Source organism: Diorhabda carinulata, chromosome 10 (assembly GCF_026250575.1).
Source record: "Diorhabda carinulata isolate Delta chromosome 10, icDioCari1.1, whole genome shotgun sequence".
NCBI classification, from domain to species: Eukaryota; Metazoa; Arthropoda; class Insecta; order Coleoptera; family Chrysomelidae; genus Diorhabda; species Diorhabda carinulata.
This window is the reverse complement of record NC_079469.1, coordinates 16,644,705-16,666,817: the sequence shown is the minus strand read 5'-3', so window position 1 is coordinate 16,666,817 and position 22,113 is coordinate 16,644,705. Positions and strand designations below refer to the sequence as shown.

Genomic DNA, 22,113 nt, shown 5'->3' with positions numbered 1-22,113 from the left:
AATTAAGAAATCCTTCCAACAAAGATGAAGTCGTCTAAAAAGGGGCTGCACGGTCAATTTTCGTTATCGATATTAAGCCCTCAACATGTATAGTTATTTTGGTATTATTTCCAGTATGTATCTAGAATAATGTGATTTTAAAATTTCCCATATTTGGAGTGGTCCTCATACCCAATTTAGACAAACATTCACAAAGGATTCTGCGGAACGTTATTTCATATATATAAAAAAAATATATTCCAAATGTTAGGTAAACAAGAAATTCTTCGAACAAAGACAAAGGCATCCAAGAAGGGTCTGCACGGTCATTTTTTGTTATCGGTATTAAACCTTCGATATAATGTAAACAAACTATTCTAAAAACTGATAAAAAGTGTTCTAGAACTACACCGCACGTGTTGTTTTTCAAATATATTATACCTCTTGTAAATTCTCGATAACCAATGTTGAAAAATAAATAAAGGATACTTCCAACAACAAAAAAGGGTCTAATAATGGTTCATAAAAGATTTCTAACATAAACATAGCAGAATTAAAATATTTGGAACCCTGAAGTTTTTTTTGGTACACTTTATTCAAAAGTAATGTTTTGTAGTTATCGAACTTGGTGGGCTTTTATATTCTTTTTCCGATTACTATCAATTTGCATTCGAAATTCTTTATATACTTGTTAGAATTTGCATTTTGGAGAATAAATATTGCGATGTCGATTAAATAACACTCAACTTTGTTGAAAATTCGTAAGAAAATTAAATTATTATTTTAGAATCAATCAACTTTTATACAAATATGAAGAAAAATGCTTTAGTTAATCGATTAATAAGAAGAGAAAAGAATTTTTTGTGTATAAAATGTCAAAAGCGATTCTAAACGAATGAAGGGGTGATGACAAAAAGTTTATTAAATGAAGAAATAATTTCTAACAGTAACTGTTCCATTGAAAAGTCATATTTTCTCCGTGTATTAATCTTACAGAATGATTTGAGATTATTTCCATATTGTTTTCAGTAAATCAAAATTGTGTACAAATAATTGATTCCGCACTAATACGAAATGATAATGGTTATTAAAAAAATGATCTATATTTCCTCCAAAATAAACACCGCCACTTTGTAACATAGTTGCAATAATATAATCAACGATTTTTTCCAAATTGGATTTGAATGAAAGAAGAATATGCTTTATTAAACCACTCAAAAGATCTCCAGTTTGTGAATCCTTGAAACTTGATTAATTATCATATTATTTTTCCAAGTTTGTGTTTACCAAGAAAACAATTATAAATTAGAGAATTTTTGAGACTTATATTATTTTGGAGAGACGGTAAAAATATCAGCATTTCCTCAAAATTTGATAATCAATCCTGTCGAATATGATAGATTTTCAGACCGCCCGAACCCATAATATTTATTACTTTATTATTGTGTTATCTGTACATTTTTAAAGGGTCTTATTTGAAAAATCAATATCATTACCTACTATATAGCCATAAAAACGAGAACAAGCAATAAAACATCTGGTCCACAGATGTGAGAATATTTTTTCGAAGCGTCGTAATGGACTATAACTATATAAGCCTACGACATTTTTACAAACTATTGATATGAAATATAAACTAATTTCTTTTCGAATTACAATAAGCAAAATGAATTTTGAAATTGCTATATTTTACATGGATATTGAAAATACTCGAGAGAAAAAGATAATTTGATTAAATAAAGATGAAACTGAAATTCAATTGATAGAAATGCACCACTCTTTGAATACAGAGTGTCCTTGTATGAACAATAATTAGAAGTTCAATGCTGAAATATACGAGAATTTTTGTTTCGAGATTTCTCTTGGCCCTGTAAATCCGAATTAGTAACAATGTCAAAATTTCATTATTTAAATAGTTAAATGCATTGTTTAGAGTTATTGACGTCAACAATCACAGTCAAAAAAAAGAGTAGACATTCACAAAGCATTCAAAAGGGGTTAACGAACTTGATGATATAATGTTTTGATTTATTAAATAATAAGTAATTAAATATTACCGATATATAAAAGAAAATAGTTTTCACTCCATAATCTGAGACCAAATGATAAGAAATATTTTAGGTAGTAAATTTAAAATCAAATTAATAAGATAAAAAATCACTCACCAGTTCACAAATGAGGAAATGATCATCTTGGTAGTTAAGAATGTTCCGAGTATCCATAATTTTCACCAAAACAAATCATTTTTAATGTTTATTTTCAATCCGTTTCACGAAAATTTTAAAATAAAAACTGTTTTCTATCGATATACTGGAAATTTCCAAAGTTTCCAATAAAAATTTTCAACATTAGTCTCATTTTTAAAACTAGAAATCGAAAGATTTTTTTGTCGTTATTAAACAGATCCGGGTATCTCTGTATTTTATTTATCTAATAATAACTATTTTGTACTACAATCGAAATAAGGTATTTTAATATTAATATCTATATATATTTTTATATGAAAAAACACATTACAGTTGAAAAGATTTGACGTGAGCAATAATTGCGTCGACCTACAAAGATGGCCGACATGCTGTCCAGACAGACAAGGATAAACGAACTTTTTGATGCTATATTTTAGATTATCGTTTGTTTAATGTTTATAAGTAAATTAATGATTCACACAACTTCAAATTATCTGAAGAATATGCTTAATTTTAATTACTTTGAAAATATTAAAAAAATAATAATAAAACCTTAGCATTCCATAAAATGTAATACACTGAAATCGTTCATTTTTCTGGAAACTTTAATTGGACAAATATCGTTAATTTTTACATACAGAGAATTATATCTTACCTATATCAATAAGAAAATAGTTTTCACTTCACAATCGAAAACAAAATTACACGAAATTTTACGAATAGAAAATTTAGCATTAAATATGTCTGCCCGAATTTGTAATACTGTCAAAGTTTCATTATCTAAAAAATTAAATGCATTGTTTAAAGCTTGTGACTTCAACATTCACAGTGCGCAAGTCAAAAACAAGTCTAGACATTCACAAAAAATTCTAAAGGGGTCAATGAACTGAGAAGATGTAAAGTTTTGATTTATTAAATAATAAGTAATTAAATATTACATATTTTGTTATATAATTTCCATATTGAATAAAATAGTGTTTTCAAAGATAAAATAAATAAAGCAATATAAAGCAAGATATATTTTTAATAATAATTCTAAGAAAGTTTTAAATAATTAGTGATAATAGATATAATACATACAATAAAACATGGCATAGATTTAATTATTACAATTCACAATAACTCTTTATTAAATGGCTATATAAGTAGAGGTTATGGGCAGCAAATAATAGTAATTTCCTTTTGGGAATCTGTATACTTTTAATGTTTTACGATATACTTTCGTTTTTCGAATTAGTACTTTCATTAGTGATTACAGGTACATGAAAATTTTTATATTAATTAAGGATCGTAGAATTTGAAACAATGTTACTGAAATTTATTCTAAGTTCCAAAAAATTTGCTGCATATGTATAAAGACCAAATCAAAACATTTTTGTTATCTTGATATCGAGAATTCTGTGATTTTAAAACTTCCCATAATGTAGGGTGGCCTCATCCCCAAATTAGACAAACGATATCAGAAAATATTCTATTTAACGTTATTTTTCTGATGAATATCAAAAATAAATTCGAAATGTGAAGTAAATAAGAAATTGTTCCAACAAAGATGAAGGCATCTAAAAAGGGGCTGCAAGGTCATTTTCGTTATCCATATTAAACCCTCGATATAATGTAAACAAACTATTCTACAAACTGATAAAAAGAGTTCCAAAACTGCACCCGACGTGATGTTTTTCAAATATGAATATCAACCCAAGGATACTTTCAACAAAAAAAAGTGTCTAATATTGGTCAATAACAGAATATAACGTAAAGGAAAGATTTCTAAAATAAACACACTACAAACACCATAACAATTTCTTATAGAATAACCATTGTTTTTCTGAACATATGATGGTTAAAATTACTAATCAGTAAAAAAGAATTCATTCAGATTATAAAAATCCTTGAGTAATTGCTTGGAACAATTCAGAAAATTTTTCAAAATGAGGTTTAATTTTACGATCTTTGAGTATAAATCTTGCTTGGATACTAATTATACAGAGCGTTCATTACTTTTCAATAATAATGTTTGAAGATGGTAAAATTATAAGTAATTTGACTAACTATACAAATATTATTGAAGTTTATGATTTGGAGTTAGGGAGTTAATCTGATACGTAAAATGATTTGAACCCACATATCTTTGTCCACAAAGGAAAGATATAATTTTTTTAACACTGTTTCCTGTATATTTCGATTTCATATTTCATTCCATTTCCCTAATTTTTACACAAAATTCTAATCACAACATAATCAATTCTATCGAGATTAAAAACAAACAAATAAAATATTCAAATTTAACTTTATATTTCAAAAGATCCCTAAAGATTTCGAAAACATTGTCTTGTAAGTTTAATTGGATGTTTGTTAAAACTTTCTAAATGTTAAAAAAGTTATTAACAAATAAATTCAATCTATTTTTCATCATTAATTAATATCTGTAACTATATTAATCTCAATAAAATATTCCTAGAATTCCCAAAAGTACAAAAACCAACAACTGATCAAAGTTCTGCTCACTCAATAAATAACAAAAAAAAAATAATTTCCATCAAAATTTGATGCAATAATTCGGATCGAAAATTTTAGAAAAATTTGAATAAAAAGTTTTAATAAGTGATTTAAGTATTTCCTTAATACGAGGTACATCCACAATGTAAGTTCCTTTTCTAAGTTGCAATAAAAACCTATATTTCGAATAGTCATAGGGGAGACACAGAGATGAATGATCCCCAATCGTCTTTTTTTGACAACCCCTATACGCCTCTGCTATGAGTCGGTTGTTATGTGGGACACTCCATATAATATAAAACAGGCCGCTTTTCTCCATTTGATCCTGTCAAATGCCTCTTCCTCCCAAACTTTCTTATACCTTTCTTCACCTCTTCTATCACCATTTCTTCATTGTTCTTTCTTTTTTCTCCTTACCCCTCTCTTGATATCTTTTTCGGTACTTTAAAATTATCCATTCGTGTGATATGATCAAAGGTAATCACACACAAAACATTCATTTTAAATTAAACTTTCAGAATTATAGATTTGACCATTAAATAAAATTATAAAAATAAAAAAATTTCTTATTATCAAAAAAAATTAACTTCAGTAACGTGATTTGTATTTGTTCTAAAAGGATTAGTGAGTTTTGGATGGTTGTTTAAGTGATGTTTTCCCCTTTAAAAGAAAATAAGAACCTCCAACTTCAGGAGGCTCGTTGGAAAAGGATAAAGATACAAAACTAATATTTTCACAACAACCCAGAGGTGCTGCTCTACTGGATCCAAATCAAGGCTGAACTCTAACAAATATATGTTGATTTCACTTGAGTGAAATTCATAACAGTCCATCACAAGTAAGCAATGCACGAAGATGTCACTCCCATAAATTGCACAAACGGCATCTTCCATTTTGAAATTTTGTTTTCAGTTTGATACTAAATGAATCAGAAAATCTAATCCATACTCACATTCCACCATGCTTTATCTCCTGATAATTTAATAGTTGATTAAAATGTTGGTATAATTTTCGAATTATTAACACACTTTCATTTATGTAAAACTACTAATAAGATGCTACAGTTTTGGAACTTCTATATAAAAATGATATTCCAACTTATAAATGTCACTTGGTTTGGTGTATTCATTTTTAATACTTTATTTATTTTTTCAAAAAAAGAAACATCAGGATATTGAATATAATGAAATTCACCCTTTCCATCCTTATCTTTGATAACACTTTCATACGGAAACGTTGGCTGCTTTTACATTGGAGGCATAAGGTACTCTTCAAATCTGAAATTGATAAAGGACAAAAATTTAAACAGGCAGATATATGATCAACTTTTAAGAGTTCAAAAACATTCATGACAGCAGTTGAAATATAATAAAACTGATAACTTGCATAAGAAATTTATTGATAAAAAAAGCAAATCTAGGATACATCTTTGCTTTAAACATTTTCAAAAAAAAAAAAATATAACGAATCAAGTTCTGTTTTCATTTGTACCAAATACATGGAGATTTATTATTCTAACTATCATACAACGATTGCCAAATATATGAATATACAAAAAGAATTTTTCAAAGTTCAATGCAACATCGAATAAATTAGAAAAGTAATATATTGATGAAATTTGAGACATTCAAATACATACCCCCCTTTTTTCAATTTAAGAGTTGTCAGCTCAAGTTTCATATTTGTTTTCAAATGTATTGCGATTCAAGATGGATCCAGCCGAGACTTCTCAGACTTCATGTTCATCGATGGTAACATTGAAGTGTCTTCTATAACTTGATCAATAACTTTAATTTGCCTGAAACAGTTGCTCTAGGTCCTTTAAATGTGCTGTTCCAGAATAAACTTTAACCTGCAGAATGATCGTTATCCTAATTTGAATTTGATTAAATAATTTAATACCTGGTAAATTTGATGTTTAACTTGCAACTGTCCCCATCAACTTTTTTCATTATACATTCTATCAAATAATAATGACAAATTTGTAGACACGTTTTGAGTGCAAATCTTCAAATTTCCCATATAAAATATATCTTAGTTTGATTTTAAGCATTGCTTTTCCTTCCCGTTAAAATATGAAAATATAATCAAATTATGTTTACATAGATATGAAAAATATGATTTACATGTACTACTACGAATTTATTGTTAATGATGAATAATACAAGAATTAAAATTATACTTATAAGTCATAAATAGTACAGAGTTATTGTTATAGCCCAATAACAAACCCTAATTCCAAAAATGAACCTAACCTTAATATAATCTTGTTCTATTCGAAAATTAAACATATTTAATGGAGATAGCTCCAAAATATTGAATTCTCGCCTGCAAATCTTAATATTTGAAATAATTTCATTTATATTTAGATAATTATTCCATTGAGGTTAATTAATACTTAGCAGATGAACATCTAACCAATATTTTATTTAAATAAAAAAGAAGACTATATATCCGATCGAAAAAGAAGAATTTAATATTGAGGAAAAAAGAAGAATTGCTTAGTTCAAAAAGTTAAGCTCTCTCCGTTTTCTCTTGTGTAAACTCAAAATAATTACATATTTTGTGATGGATTATACTGTAGGAAGTATACCTGATTTAATAACATTGATGATAAAATTAAAGTCAAGAGAATTTCAGTCAAACTAAACGAAAAGAAACAAGGTAATTAACACAATAATGAAGTGAGTAGCTCGGAATCTATTTTGAAAACAAAAGAGGAACAAAAAACGCAAAGAAAAAAATGGTATGAGTGATAATCAACAAGGAGAGAATGTAGATAATATTTCATCAATAATTTATAATAAAATGAAAAATAAAAAAAAAGTATCAAATGATGGATGGCAGCACTTTGATGGTGAAAAAGAACAATTAAATAAGGATAAGGATACTACAGAACCAAGTCCAAAAAAAATAAGGTAAAGAAAAGTCTGAAAATAATGAAGGCAAAGAAAGATAAATTATTAACAAACAGTGTTGTAAATAGTATAGTTGATAGTGAAATGTTTCTATAAATTTTAAAAAAGAAAAATATCAAAAGTATTTTAAAAATATAAATATGGACCAATTGAGGAAACATTAAGGTTTAAAGGTAACCTGTTGTGATCCATAAATACCCAAAGTGGCTGCCATCAAAAAAGAGTGTGTATCTATCTTTTGTTTTATAAGGTAATATTTAATTTCCAAATCAGATATATTATTTCAAATGCTATCTAAATTTATTAATTAACAGATTCAACATAGGTAACTAATGAAAATTCATATTAAATTTTATTATTGATTGCTTTAATATTTTCTCATTAGTATTGGCATTTTTTACCTTCATTTTTTACAGATTTGTCAAACAAGAAGATGCTCAAAATGCGGTACAACAAAATGGTAATGTTTTCAAAGAAAAGTATTTGTGTGTTTGTTGGTGTGGATCTACTACAAAAAATAATGAGTGCAAGGCAATATTTGTTGGAAATTTGAATTTCTGTAAGTTTTTTTAATGTCATACATATTTTTGAATATTCAATAAGTATTAATTATATTTATTATTCATTTGAGATTTAAGGAGCTGAAGAAGAGCAGTTATGGAAATTATTTGAACCTTGTGGTTTGATAGAATCATCTGTTAGAATTGCCAGAGACCCTCGTACCAGTATGGGAAAAGGATTTAGCTATGTCAATTTCAAAGATGCCATACAATTAGATCTCCAGAAAATGTGAAACTTGTGATCGGGAATTGAGAATCAAAAGCGAGTCGTATAACTGGTTGCGGATATGACAGGCGCTACAAAAACACTTTCAGTAAAAATTAAACAGGAAAATGTGTGATTTTCGGAATCTCCATGAGAAAATGCATGATACCAATTGTTTTTTCGATACTTTCCTTTTTCTGATGTGTTTTTTTTTAAATATCAAATTTGTATATAATTGATTTAGTATCACCCTTAAGGAGAGGAAACCAATCATACACAATGCTTAGAACTGGTTGTTATTTTATCTATGAGTCGTATAACGGGTTGCGGATATGACAGGCGCTACAAAACACGTGCGTCCTCTGTGCGAGGATGTCCGAACCACAGTTATCACTATATAGTAGAGAGGAAAGTTTGTGTCTTATCCGGCAGATGGCGGTGGGTGAATCAAGAGGAGAAAATTGGATTTATACGAAAACCATTGCCCAAATTCGAAAACTGATGTGATTTTCGGAATCTCCATGAACAACAACTTTCGTGAAAATCAAATTTTCACGACGTTTCTCCACTTTTCCCCCCTTAATGATTTTTTTTTCGGAGAAACTGATAGCTCAAATTTTCAAAGAAATAAAAATGACAAAAAAATCTTTTGTCTCCGATTTCGCTAGAATTTTGCACGAGTGGGTATTTTGATATGAGGATACCAGAAAAGTTAGTTTCTCCGAAAAAAATCATTAAGGGGGGAAAAGTGGAGAATAGTCGTGAAAATTGGATTTTCACGAAAATTGTTCCACAAATTCGAAATCTGATGTGATTTTCGGAATCTCCATGAGATGATACATGTAACCACGCGTTTTTTCCGATACTTTCGAAGTATGCTATTTTTTCAAATTTTCAAAAGTTAACAACTCCTTGGTTATAAAAATGTCAAAAAAATCTTTTGTCTCCGATTTCGCTCGAATTTTACACGGGGCGGTATTTTGGTATGAGGATCCCAGTAAAGCTATCAGTTTTTGCTTTGAAGTTTTTTATTTTTGTTTACAAATTTGTTATTGTTACATATTTAAGGAATAATAAAATTTTTTTATGAAAAAATTGAAATTTATTGAACTTTTTAGAAGCAAATAACTCGATAACCGATTGAGTTACACGAATCAAACAAGAGTAACTTTTTTTTTGTAGAATTTAACGCTTTTTAATATTCTTTTATTATTTTAGTTGTAAGTTTTCATAAAAAATTTTATTATTCCTTAAATATGTAACAATAACAAATTTGTAAACAAAAATAAAAAATTTCAAAGCAAACACTGATAGCTTTTCTGGGATTCTCATACCAAAATACCGCACCGTGCAAAATTCGAGCGAAATCGGAGACAAAAAATTTTTTTGTCATTTTTATAAGGTTGGTTATAAAAATGACAAAAAAATCTTTTTTTCCTAGTTAAAGAAAAAGTCAATTTAATATTCTTCTATATGTCGATCGTTAATGAATAAAGAAATATTAGAAGCGATGATGACCAGGCTCGGAGGAATGAATATCTCCATTTCTATTGGAAACTTCTCAGTTGTCAGTCCGATATATCAATTGCTTCGACATGAGGGGTGAGTTTAATATTCATCATTCAATCCTTTTGCTTTTTAGTTCAATCGATGATAACGTTATTTATATAATTACACATAGATTATAAGGCTGTACAATCCTTGTGGATCGCGATCCCCGAAAGGCTTTCGAGATCATTTTTGCGTATCTATTATTAAATTTCAACAAATATAATATTAAAATTTGGTTAGAATCATTATGTTGCTGATAAAATTGCTTGCAATAAACCATTAATATTAATTATTAAGCCCACCTTCTATTACTTTCCTATTATGTAATACCATTTTATAAAGATATTGCGAACAGACAAACGTACAGAAGGTGACAAAATGTAAATAGAATGAACTTCTGAGCGCATTAATGTCTTTTATCAATGTGCAAATAAAGTTTTTGTCACTTTTTGTCGTTTCTTAGAATCGGAATGCGCTCACGGTGAATAATAGCCAGTAAATATTTTTGAAATACAAGAGTCATTTATCGATGTGGATTTGGGAGAGACAGTCATTATTTACAAATTCTTACGATGTAACAGAAAATATGGCGAAAAGAATAATATGAACATCCCCTTAGGAGTGACAGGTTAATAAGCGGAAAATTTTACATTATGTTCCATAAATTGCAACAAAGGAATTTTCCAATATTTTCGAATATGTGTAGAAAGTTTTAATGAATGACTGCATATTTTGTGAGCTGCATTAACATTTGAAAATACGAACATGAGATTGTCTATCTCACCTGAAGCAAGTAACTTTACGGTGAGTGAATAAAAGTTCAATAAGTCAAAACAGGTCAGAAGTAATTACTTGAAATGTCTTCAAATAGCAAATTAGGCACTTCATTTGAAGTAAGAGAGTCACTGCAAATGGTGTAGTGGGTAGTTTAGTAGCTGAAAAATTACACCCTGACCTACCACAAATTCAAAAAATGGTGCAATTTGAAAAATATAAAGAGCATCAACGGAAAGATACTACTTGTTTATTTTGAGAATGTGAAAGCATTGAAGACGTCGACTTTGTGGACTACATATTCAATGTTGAGATCTGAACTCACCTTGCGCAAAATGGTTGGTCAGCATGATACAATGATACGAAATATTTCTATTTGCAAAAGTACAACTCAGTTTACGATATGTTTACAATTTATTATTTAATGAATTTATTTATTGGGTCGCAATGATAATAGGGATTTCGAGAGCCTGCAGGAAGGCTGAACTGACTTTCCTACGAGAAGGAGTCGTATTTGATGTAGGTAGGTACCTTTTTTAAAATTACAATTCCAGAAAGCAAAACACAAATTACTCGCGAATTTGTGGCCACTGTTGGAAATATTGCTTGTGTCAATCTTGTTGACCTTCTCAAAAAGTATAGAAATATTAGACCTCCTGATGTAAGGCACGTCAGATTTTTACTCATATGTTAGCAACAAATTTGTCAACCTAATCAACAAAATTCTTGTCAAATAACGTTCTACATTTTCTCGTAACTTGGTTATCTTTTGTATGTATGTAACTACGGACTGACTAACCTGGCTCGTCAATGTAGAAATAAATTGAATAAAATATATAATATTAATTCATTTTGTTCAAATTATTTTTATTAAAAAATGTTGTATCCCTTATTGAAGTAGCGGCGACATATCTGATCCCTAAATTGATGCAGTTCTTCCAACATTACGTTCGGACTCCTTGTATCTATACTTTATGGTGTATAGTTCAAATTGGAGATTTTGAAAAAAATCTTTATTAACAGCAACATAGCATAAATCGCTTCACCTGATATATGAACATTAAGTCGTTGAGAAAATTACTTTACTTAAATGAAAAAGTAACAATAAATACGAGAGTTGCTACTTAGGTTTTGAGACGGACCAAAAAAATATTTATAATTGGATATGGCTTCATTATTTTTCAAAATACTTTCCATTAAGATAAATACACTTTTGCATATGTTTGAACAAATTTTCGAAATATTTTTGGATTCTGATTTAAGGGACTACAAAGCATGTGATTTGAACTCATCAACCTCTTCTTTGGGTGTAGAAAAACGTTGAACTAGCAATGTTTGATCTACGGAAATAAAAAGAAATCAGTTGATGCCAAACATGAATTGTATGACGGATGACCCATCAATTCCTTGGTTTCTCTTTTCAAAAACGTTTTTGTATGAACTGATTTATGAGAGATCGCTTTGTCGAGGTGAAGAATGATTTGTTTTCTGCGGTTGGTTTTACTGATATCGAATACTTCTGGCAAACAAACGCTGGTATACCATTAAGGATTGAGCATTCTACTTGCTCGGTGGCCCAATTATTCCGAAAAAACAGGTGACCATTTGCTTCGAAGTGCTTCGTACGCGAACAAATTTTTTTTGGATTTGGCTCTTCTTGAGAAACCCATACAGTCGATTGTTGTTTAGTTCAAGGTTCATATGCATAAATTCATAATTTGTTGCTTATCACGATATTAAGGATGTCTTTTGAAGCACTGCAATTAAGTTTTTTCAGCATTTCTTTGCACCAATCGATATGAGCTTTTTTTTAAGTGATTGACAAGTTATGCGGTATCCAACCTAACCCGAACATATTTTCCTAGCAGCCGAATATCATGCAATATTGGATGTATGCGAGTAGATCTAATGTCTCAATCTCACGGTGACCACGATTGAATTCTGAAAACCAACGAAACACGGTGGATCGAAGAGTTGCTTTATCACCAAAAGTCGAAGCAAGTTAATCGACAAACTGCTGTTGGTTTAATAAAAATTTAAAGTCGAATAAAATAATCGCACGAAAATGCGATTTGATTCTATTTTTTGACCAAGATGAATGTTTTAAATATCTCAAATAGCACTCGTATGTCAACACGTTTTGAGTACGTTCACCATTAAAAATTTATGATGGTAATGTCAAATTTGATATAATCACGTCAATATTGCCATATCTCAAAACTTAAGTAGCAATGTCTGTGTAAGCAAATTTTGTCTATGCTTTTCAATACAAGGCAAAATAGTCTCAAATAGTGTTACACCAATCAAGTATCATCAATAATTATGTTTAAGTTAGTGAGACAAAACGAAACGTTTTACGTACTGCATTACATATTATATTTTTTTAGAAATCGCCTAGATTCAAAAAAACTTGGAATTGAGGCTAGCTGAATAGGTCACGAGTGCCGCGTTTAGTTACATATCTGAATAATGTGATTATTTTCCAAAAATCAGAATGCAAATCGAATTTCTTCTTATATTAGAAGGTTGTGAGCTGGTTGACGTGTAATTTATTGCAGTCGAACATGAAACGGATGACAGTTCAGTTACTTCAGTGCTTAGGCAATGAAAAGCGATTTCACTGTCGTATTCTATCGATCAATCGGTATTAATGTTCCACTTTACTGCCGATCTCCACGTCAAATCTTCAAATTAAAGTCGGTAGGCTTTTTGGTCGTCACTTTTTGATCGTGTGAGAAAATATACATTACTATGGTAAATTTTCTCAAAAAATGCAAAAAACGGGAAGTTTCATCTTGCTGTGATACTGGAGAACCCTGTGCTTACAGATGATCGATCAATACCACTCCATTTAAAAAGTCAAGAATGTGGGATGGCTTTAATTGCCAGAGATCTTTGTCTTCTCTTTCATACGCACCCAAGTGTAGTGCTCTGGAGTTATTTAGTATTTTGAGAGAATGGATAGAGGTTTCGTCCTCTGTGCAACGAAATCTGCACGCCACATTATCTGCTAGGCTTAGCGTCTTCAGTTGTTTGTTGAGGCGACAGTGTCCCGATAGACCTCTTGTTTGAATAGCAGAGCAATAATTATAAACTTACAATGTTGTTTAAGCTCCTCTTCAAACGAGCTCGTTAGTAACTTAAGACGAATTTCCAATTATTGCAACATTCATAGTATTTTGTCTGTTTACCTTGAGGATTTGCCGACTTAACTTTCTTTGCTATTGAAAAACAAATTACATCTCTGGTGGAGCACATCAATAGTAGCGATTTGAAGATGACGTAAATTTCTTCTGCTTGAGAAGTAACTACCACACTTGCTTAGAACTGTGATCGTAGAGTTGTCACTGAAAGATACGCAGCTACATAGTGAAAATACCTCGTAAAACAATGTTTTAGATATAACGATTATAACTACCCATATAAATTGGATAAAAACTCAATTAGTTAAAAAAGATACTTTGTCAAGGAGTTTCTATAAGATCAATAGTTAAAAAAATGTTTCCTGAATTTATTATATTCCTGAAGTAATCAAAAATCGTTCAAAAAATAATTGATAACGTCAAATTAATTATTCATTGACTTTTAGAATTATAACAATAAACTCCACTATAAGAACAATCTAAGCAAAAAAAATTATTGATATAAAAAGTGATCCATTTAGGATATTATAGTTCTTATATAAAAAAATTCAAAATATCACGTATCAACTCAATATATCTCACACAAATATTGCAAAAAAAAAAAATATCAATGTTTACCATGAATAAAAAAAGGTCATTGCAATATCATTATGGTCCATAATTAGCTTAAATTGCACAAAAAATTACATAGGGATGATAAGAAGTTCAGAGTTCATCCTGAATGAATCACCCTTTAAATCATTTATTTTTTTTGCGTCTAATTTGTACGTGAAGTGAGCTTTGTTGTTGTATTTGTTGAAGTTACTGAATAATTTATTTGATTAAACGTTATTGATTATGTTCAAAACGATATTTGATCACTTCAGCAATATATTCATGATAAAGTTCTATAGCTATTAATCATATAAACATTCCTAAACAAATTATCTTTTATATCAAATTGAGTTTTCATTCTAATATAAATAATGATCACTTGAAATTGTCATATCAGAAAATCTAATATTTTTATTCCTGTTTCCAATTTATATCGTAAATCACGTTTAGTAAAATCGTTGACGGTTTGACAGTAATTTCTGATATTTTTTACGAATCTGAACTAATCCCAATTTTTATGAGAAATAAAATGAATACCGCTTGAACAAAATCGTTAGCTCTACGAGTTAATTCACATACCAAGACTCATGTACTGTCTCGTAAAAAGTTTCACTCCAAAAATTGTTTGTTAATGTAAAATAAAATAAATTAATCCTCTTAAGTACCAAAATTTATACAACAATTTTGTTTCATATATTTCCAATAAATTCAATTTAAAAACCATGAGTGAAAGGGTTTATCGCAGCCCCCGGCTCACGCCTAGAGGAGCAAAAATGACTCCAGGTCAGAGCCACGGCGGCGAAGGCCCACCTACCTTTCGGCATAAGACTATTTCCGCCCAATATCCTTAGAAACCAAAAATCAGCAAGAAAACAAGTATCTGTTTTCTCGTCTAAGAAAAATATTTTGCTATGTTTGTAATTTACTTTGTTGTATTGTGTTAATTGTATAAGAAATCGAGATCCTTTATCTTTTCTATGACATAAAATTCTGCCTGATTCGTATTAATCATATCACCATTTTTCAGATGACCCTGTTAAGTTGATGTTAAAACTAGAAACATTAGGACAAAATAAAAATAATTTTTGGATAATAGAATATATGTACTTATCCATTTTTGTCCTAATTGAAATAGCTTTTTTGCTTCCTGGACTATATCTATTAGCAAATGGCACAAACCTAGACATTTTCATAGAGTACTTCACGCCATACTGCTTTTTACAGTCAGTAAGTATATTTTACACTCTCAATTATGAATAAGATTGCAAATTTCCGATCAAATTCCTCAACAATCATTTCTTGTCTTGCAAATTTTTGATATTCAATAATAATTTCAGGGATGTGCTGGTCTTATTATTTCAGCAAACTTTATGTCAAAATCGGAAATAGTTACATCAACTTTGTATAATATTTCAAAAGTCCTGGAAACGCAAAGTACAGCATTTAAGATGAAAATTTTGAAAAAGGCAAGAATGTATAATACTTTATCGGTAGTGATATCAATATTAAGCGTATGCGTTCATCTTTCATGTTTACCTTTACTCATTGATGATGGATTCGAAAATTTCACATTTTATACTGTTAAGAGATTTTATGGCGACGGTCCCAGTTTTATTTATATATTGCTGATATTTCCATGTTTAATAGCAGGTGAGTACTAAAATTATGTATTTCCACTTATATTCATATAAGTAATAATGCTATTCATTTTGGTTATGATTTTATGTCTATTGCTCAATTAAACACCTCCCGGTTTATGAATACGGACATAAAGTTCAAATTCGATGAAGTATGATGGTGAAATGACAAAACAAGTGGATAACTTTGTTTATGAAAAGAATACATGAATTAATTTGGCTCAATTTTTCCCTGATATCCACAATATCAACCCTGACAATATAATGTATTTTGGGTCAAGATTTTCTTTTGATGAAGCTATGCAACATTGACTAAACTGATTCTTTGTTTCTACTGAACAAAAAATAATATTGAAACATTGTCATGATTCAGTGTTTGTATCGCGTTAGTATTTTTCTTAATATCTTTATCTTGAAATTGAGCACGTGACGTGAGACATCCTTCTACAGTCAGTATTAATAAGTAAAAATTAATTTACTCTTGGGAAGTGAAAAAATGTACCTTACTATTTCGCATCACATCAAATTGGCGTACCTCATCTAAACTAACTTAGACTTAATCCCCTTTAATTGGTATAGTTGCAATAATGAAAGGTGCATAATATTGAAATAACTTGGTGTAACATTTGACAGTGCATGTATCTTAATATCACTTTTGGTGGTGCTTTTAGAAAATTTAATTTCGCTGTTATAAACAGTTCCAGAAATGGCTTTTTCATTTGAGCTGAATTTCTTACCTGCGACCATTTTTTGAGATCAGCGAATAGCCAGTAGTCACAGGGAGACATGGTAGATGAGTGAAACAGTATTTTTCCCTTTGAACTATGAACATCTTCAATTGATTTTATTTTTGCAGTCTACTTTATTTTTTATCGAGCTCACACACTTCTTCCGATTACGTATAATTACAATAGTCCTTCATCTTCAAATTCAACAGCACATGTTGCCTAATTGAACTTAGTCTTGTCAGCGGGAGCCCTACTTGCTATCATACTTGCCCTGTGTAATTGCTGTTAGGAACGATGGTTTATCTAATTATTGCATATACCACAAAATAATTATTCCCAGTTACTGTAATAATAAATTTTATTTTAGCTGGTTTAGCAATCGTTCAGCCAGTGCTGTTTTTCATTTATTTCACATTTCACATACAATTACAATTGATGTGGCTCAATGAGTATGTTATACAAAATTTACACAAGAAATTGAATATACATACGAAGAATGGAAGAGATCAAGAACTAATTCACGAACATCTTTTAAATGTTGTCAAATATCGTTTGTGTTTTAAAAGGTTAGTAAATTGTTAGCAATGAAGTATTATAGCAATGGGAATGAGTGGGAACATATTATACCAATTTGGTCATAAAAAATTTCAAATATGATTTACGATGAAAGGAGGAAGATATACTTTATTAGCATTCTAGTCGGGAACACTACGATTAGTGGCTTAAGAGTTCGATGATATATGACATATTTCAACATAGAAGAAGTTACGATAAAGACATCGAAACAAATTATATACTGCTAGAAATTCTGTATTTGAGAGATATTTTGGAGATGCATGAAAACCTTTTTTTCACTTTCAATTCAACACAAAGTTTGTGTACAATTTCTTTTTACTTTTTTCCAATTGGGGGCTTCACAATTCTCTCAGGACATACCATCCAGAAGGGCCGATTCTTAAAACGAAGAAAATATTGGTGTTTTAAGGTAAAATGTAAAAAAATTAAAATTCCGCGTATTTTCCATTTCTCAAGTTTTAGTCTATCTCTTCATAAAAGAGGTGCCAGTAGTGAGACTATCCACATTGTTACCTATAATTAGCTAATTATCTTCTCTTTTATCCAAATTTTCATTAGAGAATTTCAAAGAAAGGGTAGAATGAGGCCTCGAAACCAATCGAAAGAGATGAAAAGGAGACTTTTCGGAAACATTGATCAGGTTAACCCGATCATGATTTAAATTTTCGGAAACTAACCCGGATCACGTTCATTGTTATTCGGAAACTGATCGAGTAAATCGCCTCGTAATCATATGTTATAATTTTTTCTATACTAGTAGACCGGTGGATGAATATACTGAATAAATATCATGGAAGAATTAACTCACAAAAGTTCAAGTACATAATGTTTCAGATTTGAAATTTCCACTGAAAATTGAACATGACGTTCGGAAACTGTGATCTAGGATCCTCATTTACCTGAACTTGGGTTACAGTTTCGAACAGTCCTAAGGTCAACTTACTAAAAGGCAACAAATGCGTATATGAAACATCAAAAAACGATAATATAATCAAAGTACAGTAGCTGTGAAAGAACATTAGCAACAGATAAAGTATTTGGCTACTCTTTGACTTTGTCCAGTACAGTACTAGGGAAAACATATATGAGGGAAAATAGATACCAATACGTAAAGTGGAATATCAAGGAATATTTTTTGAAGTGCGATGGATTTCCAAAAAATATGAATTTGAGTGAATTAGTCATAAAAATACGTTAAACTAAGCTTATAAGTTATTTTTTGTTGAGATTGTTATCCATGCTTGAATAATTCATAATTTTCAGAGCAGTCGACAGTATCAAGACGTTTCAGAAAGTCACTATAATTTTATTGAGTACAACAGGAGCAATGACTTTAATAATGTGTATTTACCATATAAGAAACGTAAGTTTTAAAATGAATGAAAGTTATAATATAAATAAGTAATATTATTAAGTTATGGAAGGGTGTAGTAAATGATATTAAAAGTAATAGGTAACTCTCTATTTCACAGTTCGATTAAGTAACAATTATAAATCTTCGTTTTCTATTTCATACGCTCCCAAGTGCAGTTCTATGGAGTTCCGTAATGTCTCAAACTTCGAGAGAATGTAGATAAAGGTTTTCTCCTCTGCACGCTGCATTATTCGCGTCTTCGGGTGTCCATTGAGCTGACGGTGTCCCGATAGGATTCTTGTTAGTATTTGTAGATTGTTCTTACTTATGTTAATACATTCAGCAGATTTTCTCTGGTTATAGTTTCCAAGGAGACTCTTTGCCTATCTTAATCACTGTAGATTGTCCCAGTAATTTGTTTTGTTCTTATCTATCTTTTTTTCTAACGCTATTTCTATTGTTCTGAAGCTTATACTTCAGGTCCTATGAAGGGTTCGTCCTTGCTTTAGCGAGTATGTCAGTTATTTCGTTTCCTTCCATCCCGGTGTGTCCCGGAATCAATTGCAGGGTAATTTTATTTTTCGTGCCGCGATCATTTCACTTGTTTGTATTAAATAATTATGCCATACTTTTATTTGTAATGTTTTAGTATACAGTAGTTGTATAATTTATCTGGAGGTTGTCCTTTGGACTCCCCTCGTGTCTAATACTGTTTTGATGTGGAGTATTGTTAAGGCCCCTTTTAGGTCGTGTAAGAAAGTACATACAACGTTTGCTTTTATTGTAGATTTGCCTATTGCATATTTGCATATTGACAAAAATGGAGTAGTTTTAATTCAAGAATATCTGCTCTGATATAATTGTAGACAGCTGGTATTTCAATATCCATTATAAGTCATAATGGATATTGATCTACTACAGTTTTTATATTTAAGGTTAATGAGAAAAAGCACGTTTGATTATAACACAAAATGGAAGATTTTCAACAAATTTTTTGAACGTTCTTCTAAGTACCAAAGTAAACTTTTCCATGCCAACTATCTATTACCTATACCAACCAATACTTATCAATGGTGAACGTTGATTGTTATGTTTTTTCAGAATACCCATCAATCAAAATCCTTCAAAATGCATTTGGTGATTGTAACTTTCATTTTGATTTCGGTATTATTGAACATCAGTGGTCAAGCTATCTCAGATCAGGTAATTATAAATATAGTCGTAGATGGAATGAGTAGTGTGTCAGTACAATATTGATATTCCTCAATTATATCCAATTCAGAGAACCAGTTTACTAGAAGCGCTCGATATACAGGAAAAAGTTTGGCATTTTGATGATGTTATGCGTATCCTAGGGCTCTCTGATGGTTTTCTTTTTGTAATTTCTCCAATTTCCATTCACATTTATCTCATACTATAATATGTTCATTAATTTTTAAAATTCTCAGTCACTACTTGCGCAAGAGCAGTTCCAATATATTATTTCTCTATCTTTGAGGAATTGAAATAGGTGGGAAATTTTTCTGAATCGTTTGGGATATATTTTTGGTTTGTTGATTTTGGGTAGCATATTTGTGGTAGTCAGTCACAAATTGCTTCAGCGTTAAATTGAAACTACAGGTGTAACAAATGAGTCTGGTGGTAGAAGACATTAGATAACTTATGGTGATAAATAAACCATGATGTTTGCCGTCCAACAGTACAATCTTTATAAAATGCTCCCCTCACATTTGATTTGAAAGGATGTTGGGTATGACTGTAAAAAAATTTATTATTCGGTACCTCAGCCGCTACAGTCCTTATACAACTTCCATTATTTTTTCTTACTAGTTACTGACATGAGGGAAAATGGCTGACGAATGACTGATCTAATAAATACTGCCAAATATATATATATAATAAAATAGTCAAGCAGATCTTGGATCTCACAATTATTTTTTAGTCAATAAAACTACGAGACATATTATACGAGAGTCCTTGGACCGATTGGAATACAAAAAACAGGAAAACATTATTAATAATAATAACCAATATAATGGACCCTTGGGAGATATCATTTTACAATTTAATCTCTACAAACCATTTATTTTTAACACAGGTGAGCTCTTATTATTAATACTTTGGCAATAGTTAAACCAAAAACAAATCGACACCAAATATTACGACCTCTATATACACAATTTCCACCTATGGTGCAGACGCTAAAGAAACTTCTCTCGTGTTAATCTATTCCTTGTTCTTATAATTGATGTACTGATAAATCTACATGTGTCATAAAAACACTAGTGAATATTGTTCGTTTCAATCGGGAGGAGGATAAACTAAATAAGTTGGATTGGATTTTGAATTATCGTGGGATAAAGAATAAGATGAGTTTCCAAAAGTTCCTGAATGTGTATGGGGTAGTGCAAAAGAAAATTTCAACATTCAACAAGTCCACGTACACTGACGGTTTGTTAGATGTTTACCGATTATTATACGGGGAGTAAACATTATTTTTAATTTCTTAATTTGTTATGAGTGCCACGCGTATTTGTGAAATATTGATTGTTTCTCATATAAATGTATTCTGCAATTAGTATTGGAAGAACTATAGTTTGTCTTTAGATGACGCTCACATAAATGGAATTCGGATCCTTCTAAAATATTAATAATCATAATTGTATTTGTTGTAGTTAGCCAAAGCGGCCTACAGTGTGGCGGCTGTTCTCTCCGAGCTTAAATGAACTGTTTCAACATCTGAAGCATACATGATGTCGGGAACAATAAATATTTGTCCTAAATATGAATATTTGGAAATTAAAATTATACTTGGTCATATTTTGTGAAATAGATACGTCAATTAGGTGAAGCTATTCTCATAATACGAACTATATCTAAATAAAAATTTTTATTTCCAAAAATTAGATGCTTTTAACTCTGAATGTTGAAAAAAATCATAGATTAGATGCCTTTAACTCTGAAGTTTTCACTCAGTATATTATTATATGAAATAATTGTAACTGCACTTCAATTAGAATTAAATGTCTATTCGAATTTCTTTCTATAATTATTTCCCTTTCCAATATTTTTCTTCATTTGAACAGATTGTCGTTGGATGTATTACTTATATTTCTTTACTTAATAATTGTACATAAATATAAAAATAGCAGTATCATAATTTACTTATTTTCATTAAAAGGCAAAAATAACCAACTTCGATATGGAATTTTGAATGTAAAGTAGAGGATAATGAGTAAAAAAAAAATTATCAATATCGTATTTTCGAATTCTTTTCCCTCGGAGGAGCAAAATAATATTTTACTAAGAATAGTGTAGGAGATGAAAAAAAAAAAGGAATATCCTGATATATAACGATCGACGAAACATAGATTTTTTCATATAAATTAACCAAATCAAAATTATACAACTT

The 22,113-nt window shown here is 30.0% G+C and overlaps 1 protein-coding gene and 1 long non-coding RNA gene across 13 annotated transcripts; one reads left to right on the top strand and one right to left on the bottom strand.

Moving 5' to 3' along the window:
- Nucleotides 1-3,061: 3,061 nt before the first annotated feature.
- On the bottom strand, nucleotides 3,062-7,106 carry LOC130898868 (uncharacterized). Of its 2 annotated transcripts, XR_009059946.1 has the most exons (4): nucleotides 6,917-7,106; nucleotides 6,564-6,722; nucleotides 6,301-6,513; nucleotides 3,062-5,938 (listed from the first exon to the last, which is right to left on the bottom strand). It is a non-coding gene; the product is annotated as an uncharacterized LOC130898868 (long non-coding RNA). The 2 variants fall into 2 exon arrangements; XR_009059945.1 differs by having other exon boundaries at nucleotides 6,564-7,106.
- Nucleotides 7,107-7,140: 34 nt separating this feature from the next.
- On the top strand, nucleotides 7,141-21,737 carry LOC130898867 (uncharacterized). Of its 11 annotated transcripts, none has more exons than XM_057808435.1 (11): nucleotides 7,142-7,325; nucleotides 7,996-8,138; nucleotides 8,211-9,217; nucleotides 9,786-9,946; nucleotides 15,434-15,633; nucleotides 15,744-16,056; nucleotides 17,139-17,337; nucleotides 18,611-18,710; nucleotides 19,803-19,904; nucleotides 20,644-20,799; nucleotides 21,377-21,737. In XM_057808435.1, exons 4-11 carry the CDS (start codon nucleotides 9,940-9,942, stop codon nucleotides 21,425-21,427), a joined length of 1,128 nt encoding a protein of 375 aa, XP_057664418.1. In that variant the 5' UTR covers nucleotides 7,142-7,325; nucleotides 7,996-8,138; nucleotides 8,211-9,217; nucleotides 9,786-9,939; the 3' UTR covers nucleotides 21,428-21,737. The 11 variants fall into 11 exon arrangements, with proteins under 11 accessions (XP_057664429.1, XP_057664418.1, XP_057664420.1 ...); XM_057808441.1 differs by having other exon boundaries at nucleotides 7,143-7,325; nucleotides 8,218-9,217; XM_057808440.1 differs by having other exon boundaries at nucleotides 7,143-7,579.
- Nucleotides 21,738-22,113: the final 376 nt, after the last annotated feature.

Coding starts and splice junctions, on each gene's coding strand:
- LOC130898867 (XM_057808437.1), top strand. Junction 15,634..15,743: donor CATACTGCTTTTTACAGTCA/GTAAGTATATTT, acceptor TAATAATTTCAG/GGATGTGCTGGTCTTATTAT. Junction 19,905..20,643: donor GTCAAGCTATCTCAGATCAG/GTAATTATAAAT, acceptor ATTATTTTTTAG/TCAATAAAACTACGAGACAT.